Here is a 12,543-nt window from a genome sequence, read left to right on the forward strand (position 1 = left end):
AACCTCCTACAAAATGAATGGACATGTGACTTGCTGCTCCTTCACACAGGGAAGATGGGACCCCATTCTCGATCTGTGGGGGTCTCAGAGGTCTGACAATCAAGTTACGAGTCATGACTTGCTTTGGTGGCAAAGATATAGTAAAATCTGCTTGCAAAAGAGCATGTGGTTGTCGAGTGGAGTTGTTTCGACATCTGCACTGTCTGAACATAGTCCTGTGCTGCTCTAGATGACCAATGGGATCCATCAGCATTTCAGGTCTATGGTGAATGGCGCAGAGATTTGTCTTATCAATGAAGATGTGGGAAAAGGCGGTCTGATGTCTGCTTGTAGAGCTGTCTGTGACCATCTCAGGGATTTCTTTAAGATGTTTCTTATCCTACCAATAAGAAATAGATCCTTTTTTGTGTGGTCCAAATGAAGGGCAGTTTGTCCCTAACAGTGGCAGTCGTCGGGTACTCCCATAGTCCCATTAATTGTATTGGATTCTAAACACGTAAGCTTGTTCTATGGGCTCGCCTGTTGTCAGGCCCTGTTGATAAACCACACACTTTTTTTTTTTTTTTTGTTAATGGGACAATACTTTTAATACATTTTTTTTCCACGAGCGGCTCAAAACTGCTAGCGGAAGAAAGAAGTGAACAGCTCCCATTGATGTCAGTGGGAGGCGCTTTTTTGAGCTGGATTCTGAGGCGGATTCCACGTCAAAATCCGGTCCAATAAACCCTGTTTGAATTCAGCCTTTGTGTTGGAGGAAGAAGTAGTGGATAAAACAAGTGCAATAATAACTTGTGTCCACTAGATGGCACTAGAACAATTACAATGACCAGGATTTGCAGAATTGCTATACTTGGCTATTGTAGTTTACACAGTAACGCCGGCTATAGACATTGGATTTAAGTTGATGAATCCCACAGATTCCAACAGGATCAGCAATACATTTTATTTATGTAAATTTGTTAAGGCCATTTCAGATTGCCCTATACAGATGGCTGGGAGTCTGGGAGATTCTTAATACTAAAATGACTTATGAAGCGACACTGTCTGGTTAGTCCCATGACTCCTTACTTCACAAGTTTTTTAGGGTTTACAGGCATATGACCCCATTGATCATAAAGCAGTATTCTAGTGATATGCCATTTATAATATAGGGAATACCCCTTTATTTGGAAAATCTGGGGTGATGGTGAGTGTTTGGCCAGTAGTCGCTGTGCGTCTATGGCCACCTAATCCTAACTCTTTATACAATGTCCACCAATGGGGCATGTGGTTACCCTCAGTGCCCAATTCCTTGCATCCTCCATACTGTAGAGGTGGTTTTGCTTGCACATATTCCTCACCACTGAAATTTACAGGAGCTTTGGAAAGCGGTGTGTGCTGCGTGACCTTCTAGGTTACCTTCATTATTTATACTGATGCATGAGTTTCCAGGAAAGGGCCTGTTATCGGGATCTGTCCCGGATATCCGGCCTATGGAGTTGGAGTCTGGACCAGAGTTACTGACTCCTGGCTTCAACATAAAATAATTAATAATTTTTAATTATATTATACAATTATTGAGATTATACAATGAGATACGTAGTTTGTTACATATTTACTTAGGAAGTCAATCACTGGCTTGGTAATGAATTAGAGGATCTTTAATGCTTCTGTCTGGCTGTCAGCCGTATATGAAGGAGTCAGGGAAAAGTAAATGAGTTGGTTGTTTGGTTTGCATTGATGTTTTGCAGTGCGGGAGCCCAGGGTTCAAATCCAGCCAAGGAAACCTCTGCTAGGAGTTTGTATATCCTCCCAGTTTCTTCTCACACTCCAAAGACATACTGGTAGGGAATGTAGATTGTGAGCCCTATATGGGACAGTGACTGACAATCTCTGTATAAAGCTGTGGCATATCATGGCGCTATATAAGTAAGCAAAATAATAATAATACGGATTCATCAGCCCTGCTGGTTCTGTAATGGATGCATATTTCCATGTACAGTGCATGTACACAACTCTGTAACCAGCCCAGCACCTGTGTGTCCATGTCATGACAAATTTTTATCCACTGTAAATGGACAATGATGGTTCCTATTGGATTAAAGCAAACAGAGATCTTAAAAATAGAGAGTGACAAGTATCCGGGACCTTAAGATAGGTCATCAGTGGGAATCCAACACCCGAGACCCCCACAGATCAGCTGTATGAAGAGGCTGTAGCTCCCATGAATGCTGCGGCTTCTTCCTTGTGATGATGGCACGTTCATCTCTCTTGATACAGCAGGAGCGCAATCCCATTTAAGTTAATGGGGCTAATCTGCAATACCAAGCACCACCTTTACGCAAACCATGGCACTGTGCTAACTATTCATTGAGAAGCCGGCAGCATTCTCTCAAACACTGCAGCATTTTCAACCAGATTTTTGGAGGTTGTTGTTATGAAACGCCCAACATATACTGATCCTGAGCATAGACCAGCCATACGTACGTCCTTGAAAACCCCGTAAAAGAATAAGGTGCACATGACATTTCTGCTTTACTTTTGAAGCACATTCCAGGGGTCTGCTTACCTGGTGGATGCCAAACGGATACTTCTACTATCCATGGGACCTTTAGGGGTCGTGAACATGTTTACAGTAAATGCCTGACTTTTCTTTAATGCAAACCAAAAACGCACTCCTTTGAAATGAATCTTCTGACTTTAGCAAGTAAGTGCCAGGCCATGGTCACTGTGTGAGCTTGGCGTACTTTATGTAGTACTAGGTCTGTTGCACATGTGTGTGCTAGCTGCCGGCCATCATTGAAATGCATGGGCTGCACACGGATGTCATCTGTATGCTGCCATGTGCACTGACAATGCTTCTGCGGGCCCATTCATTCAATGAATGGGGGTTGCAAAACCAGACAGGGATGTGGGCTCTCAAAACTGATCTGTGTAATACACGTTCATGTGCATGGGCCGACAGAAATGAAATGGTCAGTGTACTATCCGGGAAAAACCTGGACAGCTCGCTGACTTAGCCACAGTCGTAATCCTGTATTGCTCCAACCCCCCTGTTCCCTTTTAACCTATAGACAGTAGACATAGACCTACTGCAGCTAATACGAAAATGTCTGTCTTATCCTGGGTGTTTTTTATTTTTCCACATAATTACTATTTGGAACGTCTCTAAATCTATCCCCCATGATGCTGTTCTTCTGAGTGAGAATGCTTTAGGTTTCATGCAGACAAGCAAGTGTGCAACACAAGTTTGTTCTGATATTTAAAGAGGATTTCTCACCACCTCGTCCAACTCCAGTTTTAAGTGTCTATTTTTAGGCGCAGCTCCACTGATTCTGGCACAGTAGGAATTTCCTCTCTAGCCCACAACATTCCTGAGCAATCAATGCTGTTAGTTTTGGTGCCTGATATAGTATTTAGGTTCAGTACTATCAGCAGGGCGGTGTCAGGCCGGAGCAGACAAGGGGTGTGATTCTGAGCTCTGACACTGACTGCCTATGACTTGAGCCCCGAATCACACCCCCTGCCTGACATTACAGAGGTTAAATAATACATTGGACACCAAAACTAACTATACTTGTTGCTCAGGAACAGTGAGGGCTAGAGGATAAATTCCAACTGTGCTGGAATTTGTGAAGCGGCATCTATTAACTAAGAACTGGAATTGAATTGGAGGAAGGGATGTAAGTTCCTCTATAAGAGCAGGTTCTATAATCTAGTGGTATGGAGCAGAGCATTGCAACAGCCTCTGTCACGTGCATGAAGTCTTAGAGAGCAGATTCTCCTGTTTTCTCCATGTGCGGTGTATTGCAGACTTCATAGCAACTAGTAGTCCACCCACCATCTCAGGGACAACTAAGGATTAGGCTTCATGTACATTGTTAGCGTTCTAAGCTGTGTATTCCAAGGCCAACACCCTGACCCATTATATTTATGGCCCCATACACACGTCAGTGTGTTATCACAGGCCCGTGTCTGGGGCAAATCTCAGGACTGGTCCTATAAGTGACTGTTTTGCAGCTAATTGAATGAAATGAATGGGGCCATGGAGGTACGGGTGGCACACGGTCATCATCATCCATGGACTCTGGCACATGTACACTGTTGTGTATGAGGCCTTACAGATAGTCTGCAGAACAGGGAACTGCTGAAAATGCTGAATACAGTTCATATAATGGTCAGAACTAGTGTTACGCCTCATGTATATACACGAGGAAGGGTTGCTTGAAATTCCAGGTATGGCAGGTAAGAACAGGTAAGCTGTAAAAATAGCTTTATTTGCTTTTGTGATGATTCTGATGGTGGATCTCGGCTTTATTTCTACCTTATGCCTACAAAATCACGACTCCCTATTTATACCAGCTTGTCGTTGTTTCCTCCACGTCCTTGTGTGTGTATGTGGTCCGCTTGTTCCTCCTGTCACTGTGTGGCTCAGACCCAAACCACATGTCACACTGTCACCATGTGCTTCATTGGCAGTACACTATATGGTACAGATCTGTGTGAATCATCCTGAGAACATCTTTTTATTGAGTTTTCATGCATTTTATCAGTTGTGAATTGTGCAGGCTGTGGACTGGGTAAGACAAACCACTGATTCTGACTCGATTTTTCAGTAGCCCAAATTTAACTCCATCATGACAGCCATGGTCCGTTACAAGCAGTAAAGATCCTCTAATACATTAAAAAAAAAAACTGATTGAATTCTAATGACAGTAAATATGTAACAAATTATGTATCTAATCATTTTATTTTGAAGCCGCAGTCAGTAACTTTTTTCTATGAATCCACAGCCCTTGTATTGTGGCTAAATAAAGAATATTTTAGCATGTAGCGCCCTCTCTGTGGGCACGCGCCGTCACCCCAGTCAAGCTTCTGGATTGCTCAGGAATCCAGGACAGCCGTCCCAGATCCCCCTGGTGGAGGCTTCTTTCACGATTATGTATGAATGCACTGTACTCCTGACAACGGTCAGTGTAGGCCGTGGGTCCGCCAGACTGCAGCTTACAGTGACAGAACATTGTGACCTCTGCTCTGACACAGGCGCGATGACATCTGCTTTTTGTAGAAGTTCAGGTAAGTGTAGGAGCATATAATACTGTGTGGGGGTCACTGTGGAGTATGTTGTCCTGTGTGGAGCATAGGACCACTGTGGAGCATAACTTACTGTGTGGGGGCCTCCATGGAGCACAATATACTGCGTGGGGTCTGTCATGGAACACAATATACTGCGTGGGGTCTGTCATGGAGCACAATATACTGCGTGGGGTCTGTCATGGAACACAATATACTGTGTGGGGTCTGTCATGGAGCACACTATACTGCGTGGGGGCCACCGTGGCGCACACTAGACTGTGTGGAGGCCGTTCACTATTTATATAACACAGTATCTGTTTTATAGCAGATGTGATATTAGTACAGGCTGTAATAACATTGTACGGTCACTATAAAACAGATCCTGTACCATGTAAATAGTGAACATTAAATGTTCAAAAGTACCCAATGCAAACTATTACCTGTCAGTACAAAGTTGTTTGTATCATTGAAAGCTCTGTAAAGCCCCATTTACAAGACCGTATTAAGGTTAAATTGTCGTGTTGGCACTTTGTGATAATTTAGTGGGTTTTGGGTTGCAGTTTGGGCACTCGGTCTCTAAAAGGTTCCCCATCACTTCCTTAGAGACTACCTTAAGCTGAATATTCTAAAGCCTATGTTTGTTTTTTCATTAAAGGAGACCTTTCACCACCCCCTCTAACTAAAGTTCTTAGTGTCTGTTAATAGGCACCGCTGCAGTAGTTCCAGTGCAGTCGAATTTTTTCTCTAGCACTCACCGTACCTGAGCAATTAGTGCTGTAAGTTTTGTTGCCTGAGATGCTATTAAGTTTCTGGTTAGGCTTGCAGCGTTGAAGTCTTAGGTTCCGACCAAAGACAACATCTGCAAGGAGTTTGTACGTTCTCCCTGTGCTGTGTGGGTTTCCTTTGGGTACTCTGGATTATGGGAAGAAACCGAAGACATATTGTTAGAGAATGTAGCTTGTGAGCCTTATATGGGACAGTGATTGACAATGTCTGTAAAGCGCTGCGGAATATGATGGCGCTATAATAATAATAGGGCGAGGGCGTATTACAGGATTTTCTGGAAGCAGATCCTACATGGTTTCCAGTGTAGACACCCGTCAGCTAATAGATGAGACGTGTATGTACAGCCTTAAGCCTCTGGTAAACCCTTAAGTGCCGCATTTACAGTAGGAGCAGTAAGAGGGCAATTGCTTTACCTTTCATCGACTGGAGCGGCCAAACTCATTAAGTCCTTTATGAGGCTGCGAATGGGTCCGGTGAAGGAGACACACCTTATGGGAAGGTTCACACACTCCCAGGCTTGTAGAACAACATTTCTTAGAGTAGATTGTGTCTATAGGGAAGCTACTGTACATTCCTCCATGGGACATGTGAGCAGATGGGCTTCGCGTCACTTTCTCACTGACACCATGTGAGCATGAAATCGGCTTGTGTCACTTACAGTTACCCATGTGCAATGAAGAAAATAGGAACTTGTTTGCAGCTTCTCTTTTTTTGCTGGGACGTCTATATAACAGGCATGGGACGCACGCTAGCCAGGCCGCCCCGAAGCCTTTTCATCTAGATTGGATGACTAGGTCACTTTATGCTGTCACTGCCGACAGGACTTGTTTTGTAAGGGAAATGAGCTTTGGAACTTGTAAGAAGTTTTGTGTGTGCTAGAGGGAGTTGATATCCTGTCCTACTACAATAATTGTGTCCCCGGGAGTTATCAGAAGATCACGGCTAGCACGTTACATTGCTTGGATTTGTGTGCACCATGGAGCAGCATAGAGCTTTACTAAAGAAAGTGAGTGCAACCTCCGCTGTCCAGTCTGTGCTGAATGTGGCCGATAACCTCCAGCTTAGTCTGGGTACTGAGCCCACTGCAGAGGAGATAGGACTGAGCAGTGGGGAGCTGCAATCCTCTGATCCAATACTTGGGTATGTACTAACCTTCACTTGCCTTCTTCATGTACCCTCTCTATTACGTTTTTGGCATTATTCCTGTTTTGAAGGTAAGGTTTAAAGTTTATAAAGAAGTGGTTCAGTATTATATACCACCGTTCCTGAGTTACATCTGCTTTTGGGAAAGTTGGGTGAAAACATGACTATCATTCACACTTTTCCAAACTCCTGAACTGCAAATATACATCAGTACCGGAGGTGGGATGCTAAGATCAATAGCCTGGAATGGAAAACTGATGGCAGTTTATAGTCATACTATTTGTTACTCAGCTTTCCCAGGCACAGATACAGCTAAGAGCAGCTAAACTGATGTTTCAAGAACTTGACTGAAGAGGGCAACTCAATGACTTATATTTTTAGCGTTCACTTTCACTGGCATGTTACTTCTCCTACTATACAGGTGTTAGAGGCAGAGTATGCTGCTGTGCCTGGTATACGGCTCTCTGATCCAGAGTATGCTGCTGTGCCTGGTATACGGCCCTCTGATCCAGAGTATTCTGCTGTGCCTGGTATACGGCTCTCTGATCCAGAGTATGCTGCTGTGTCTGGTATACGGCTCTCTGATCCAGAGTATTCTGCTGTGCCTGGTATACGGCTCTCTGATCCAGAGTATGCTGCTGTGTCTGGTATACGGCTCTCTGATCCAGAGTATTCTGCTGTGCCTGGTATACGGCTCTCTGACCCAGAGTATACTGCTGTGCCTGGTATACGGATGTCTGACCCAGAGTATGCTGCTGTGCCTGGTATACAGCTCTCTGATCCAGAGTATGCTGCTGTGCCTGGTATACGGCTCTCTGATCCAGAGTGTGACACTGTGCCTGGTATACGGCTCTCTGATCCAGAGTATTCTGCTGTGCCTGGTATACAGCTCTCTGATCCAGAGTATTCTGCTGTGCCTGGTATACGGCTCTCTGATCCAGAGTATGCTGCTGTGCCTGGTATATGGCTCTGATCCAGAGTATTCTGCTGTGCCTGGTATACGGCTCTCTGACCCAGAGTATACTGCTGTGCCTGGTATACGGATGTCTGACCCAGAGTATGCTGCTGTGCCTGGTATACGGCTCTCTGATCCAGAGTATTCTGCTGTGCCTGGTATACGGCTCTGATCCAGAGTATTCTGCTATGCCTGGTATACGGCTCTCTGATCCAGAGTATGCTGCTATGCCTGGTATATAACTAAAATGAATGGTCAGAGTATTATGAGCTGCTTTGCTCAGCCAGTTGCCATTATTGTGAGTGCTTCCCTGTGAGCAGGTGACCAGCAAACAGCAGTCCCTCCAAATGTCATTTTCAGCTGGATGCCAGACACAATATACAATTCCCTTATTCTCGTACTATACTGTGTAGTGGATGCTGTTGGCACCATTGACCTTAAAGGGGGTCTGTCATCAAAGTCATCCTTTTTTAAGAATTCACTGTTCGCGCCATGTCTTCAAGCAAACAACTGATTTTTGCTGGAGTAAGTGGAGGTTAGATTAGGCATATCCCTGCAATGGTCTCTGCGGGGGACATATAATATTACATGGAAGATATCCATATGAATGTAATAAAGGATAAAGGCCCTACTTTTCTGACTCACAGGAGGGTATTCAGTGGGTAACCCTTCCTATATAATATCTATCTATCTATCTATCTATCTATCTATCTATCTATTTTTTTTTTTTTTTTTTTTTTTTTTTTTTGGCGCCGCCCCCTGAGAGGCTGGCTGCCTTTGATGCAGTGCTCCAAGCTGGGAGCAAACTTTTTCTTTCCTTTTTCACTATTTTTCTCTATATCTTCAAGAATCCGGTAACCAAGCAATCTAGCACTATGAATTTAGCAACTATAAATCGAATGGAAGACCCTGTGGAGTTTTTTGTTCCTTTTGTTTCCATTGTAAAGCATGGACTCAAGACCTGGTTCAGCTGGTTTCCACATGTGCCTGTTACCATCCCCCCAGCTAGGACAGCATGGCTCAACATGCGGCATGGAAGAGAAACCTACATGGAAATGCGGACTTCTTCGTTCAAGGAGATGATTTCTGGCATCAATTGCTGATGTGTGAAGATGCTACAGCTGACTGGTATTTCTTTCTATTACTGTGGACACGTGGGACACTGTTACAACCTGGGAACCTACCATCACCCACCTACCCCAGGAGTTATGGAAGCTTGGCAAGAGAGCAGCACCCTGTATACCTGGATGGTCTCTGACTTCCTTGGGGCAGTAGAACACTGTGGTAAGGAGGAGGAGGAGGGCTTGTGATGAAGGACAATTGGGGCATTTTTTGTGGTTAAAAGGACAATAGTGCTGATGCAAGATACCGAACTATCAGCTGTGAGCAGGAGATCTCACCACCTACCAAAGGAACTGCCACATGTTATCATGATAGCTGCTTATGTCCCCCACCTATGCAAAAATTTCTGCTTGTTATATCCACATGCTGTGACCCCCCCTCCTCGTGTCCTACAACCAAGTCGGCTGTATTATTATTATAATTATTATTATTAACATCAATCCGCACAGAGAACTAAATGATCCTGCAGTATGTCTGTGTTTCTTTATTTTTTAGTTGCTATGATTCCTAGGATTTCTCTATCTGCCATGAGCTTCTATGTGTTTCCCTCTTGTTATATACTACTGTACCATCTATGAAACTGTATCACTGAAATTTCCCCATTGTGGGACTATTAAAGGAATATCTTATCTTATCTTATCTTATCTATCTACAGTCCTATGAAAAAGTTTGGGCACCCCTATTAATCTTAATCATTTTTAGTTCTAAATATTTTGGTGTTTGCAGCAGCCATTTCAGTTTGATATATCTAATAACTGATGGACACAGTAATATTTCAGGATTGAAATGAGGTTTATTGTACTAACAGAAAATGTGCAATATGCATTAAACCAAAATTTGACCGGTGCAAAATTATGGGCACCTCAACAGAAAAGTGACATTAATATTTAGTAGATCCTCCTTTTGCCTCTAGTCGCTTCCTGTAGCTTTTAATCAGTTCCTGGATCCTGGATGAAGGGATTTTGGACCATTCCTCTTTACAAAACAATTCAAGTTCAGTTAAGTTTGATGGTCGCCGAGCATGGACAGCCCGCTTCAAATCATCCCACAGATGTTCAATAATATTCAGGTCTGCGGACTGGGATGGCCATTCCAGAACATTGTAATTGTTCCTCTGCATGAATGCCTGAGTCGATTTGGAGCAGTGTTTTGGATCATTGTCCTGCTGAAATCTCCATCCCCGGGGTAACTTCAACTTCATCACTGATTCTTGAACATTATTCTCAAGAATCTGCTGATACTGAGTGGAATCCATTCGACCCTCAACTTTAACAAGATTCCCGGTGCCGGCATTGGCCACGCAGCCCCAAAGCATGATGGAACCTCCACCAAATTTTACAGTGGGTAGCAAGTGTTTTTCTTGGAATGCTGTTTTTTTTGGACGCCATGCATAACGCCTTTTTGTATGACCAAACAACTCAATCCTTGTTTCATCAGTCCACAGGACCTTCTTCCAAAATGAAGATGCCTTGTCCAAATGTGCTTTTGCATACCTCAGGCGACTCTGTTTGTGGCGTGCTTGTAGAAATGGCTTCTTTCTCATCACTCTCCCATACAGCTTCTCCTTGTGCAAAGTGCGCTGTATTGTTGACCGATGCACAGTGACACCATCTGCAGCAAGATGATGCTGCAGCTCTTTGGAGGTGGTCTGTGGATTGTCCTTGACTGTTGTCACCATTCTTCTTCTCTGCCTTTCTGATATTTTTCTTGGCCTGCCACTTCTGGGCTTAACAAGAACTGTCCCTGTGGTCTTCCATTTCCTTACCATGTTCCTCACAGTGGAAACTGACAGGTTAAATCTCTGAGACAACGTTTTGTATCCTTCCCCTGAACAACTATGTTGAACAATCTTTGTTTTCAGATCATTTGAAGCGGGCTGTCCATGCTCGGCGACCATCAAACTTAACTGAACTTGAATTGTTTTGTAAAGAGGAATGGTCCACAATACCTTCATCCAGGATCCAGGAACTGATTAAAAGCGACAGGAAGCGACTAGAGGCTGTTATCTTTGCAAAAGGAGGATCTACTAAATATTAATGTCACTTTTCTGTTGAGGTGCCCATAATTTTGCACCGGTCAAATTTTGGTTTAATGCATATTGCACATTTTCTGTTAGTACAATAAACCTCATTTCAATCCTGAAATATTACTGTGTCCATCAGTTATTAGATATATCAGACTGAAATGGCTGTTGCAAACACCAAAATATTTAGAACTAAAAATGATTAAGATTAATAGGGGTGCCCAAACTTTTTCATAGGACTCTATCTATCTATCTATCTATCTATCTATCGATCGATCGATCTATCGGGCATAGATAAAAGGGTTATCTTCATGAGAAAAGTCCTTTTAGCTTTTTATGGGTATCTTGAAGATCGTATCGATCTCATGATAAAAGTGTATTATAGATGACCGCAGACCTTCAATAATACACCTAATGTGTGGCCACCATAGCGCGTGGCCTGCCGTGATCCCTGTGCTATGAATCATTGGTAGGTGTTTGTATACTGATACTACAGGGATCACCTGCTGGAATGTCTCCCTTTACCCTATGACTATACACCCAAATGAATAGGATTGTATGTACTAATCCTCCTTTCTCAAACAATTATGTTAATGGCCTCAGATTGTGGGCTGACTACTAACTGGAGGTCTCACAACCCAGTAAACTTGTCTGACCGCTTACATTTACTGGCTGAACACATATGTCCTATACCATTCTTCAGACATACAATGTATGCTACAAAGAGTCTTAGGCTGAGGTCATACATTGTGGAAGTGCTGCATTTTTGTGCTTTTGTGAGAAAAATCCTTTACAGTCCCAGCACAGTGAATGAGATGTTATTTAAAGGGGTTGTCCACTTCCAGACCAAGAATGAGAGAGAAATCTTATTGTTTGTATAATAAAAAGTTGTACAATTTACAATATACTTTCTGTATCAGTTCATCACGGTTTTCTGGATGTCCGCTTGTTGTCATTCATTCTCCTTACTCACAGTGAATAAAAATCAGTCCATGGTCATGTGATGTACACACGGCTCGTTACTGTTACAGCACAGCAATCAAACATCTGCCTGATAATATGTGTATATCACATGACCATGGACTGTATATCACATGACCATGGACTGTGTATCACATGACCATGGACTGTGTATCACATGACCATGGACTGTGTATCACATGACCATGGACTGTGTATCACATGACCATGGACTGTGTATCACATGACCATGGACTGTGTATCACATGACCATGGACTGTGTATCACATGACCATGGACTGTGTATCACATGACCATGGACTGTGTATCACATGACCATGGACTGTGTATCACATGACCATGGACTGTGTATCACATGACCATGGACTGTGTATCACATGACCATGGACTGTGTATCACATGACCATGGACTGTGTATCACATGACCATGGACTGTGTATCACATGACCATGGACTGTGTATCACATGACCATGGACT

At 43.3% G+C, this 12,543-nt stretch overlaps 1 protein-coding gene across 2 annotated transcripts in view; it reads left to right on the top strand.

Moving 5' to 3' along the window:
* AP3B1 (adaptor related protein complex 3 subunit beta 1) overlaps nucleotides 1–12,543 on the top strand; it is a 175,825-nt gene that overhangs the window by 9,116 nt on the left and 154,166 nt on the right. The window contains exon 1 of one of the 2 annotated variants that reach the window (XM_075270064.1): nucleotides 6,659–6,981. The exons of the other annotated variant lie outside the window; for it this stretch is intronic. Within the exon in view, the coding sequence (XP_075126165.1) occupies nucleotides 6,818–6,981 (164 nt within the window). The 5' untranslated portion in view covers nucleotides 6,659–6,817. Of the gene's footprint in view, nucleotides 1–6,658; nucleotides 6,982–12,543 lie in introns of those variants that run through there. 2 annotated transcript variants of the gene reach the window in all.

The sequence above is a fragment of the Leptodactylus fuscus genome, chromosome 1 (assembly GCF_031893055.1).
Source record: "Leptodactylus fuscus isolate aLepFus1 chromosome 1, aLepFus1.hap2, whole genome shotgun sequence".
In the NCBI taxonomy this organism is placed as follows: Eukaryota; Metazoa; Chordata; class Amphibia; order Anura; family Leptodactylidae; genus Leptodactylus; species Leptodactylus fuscus.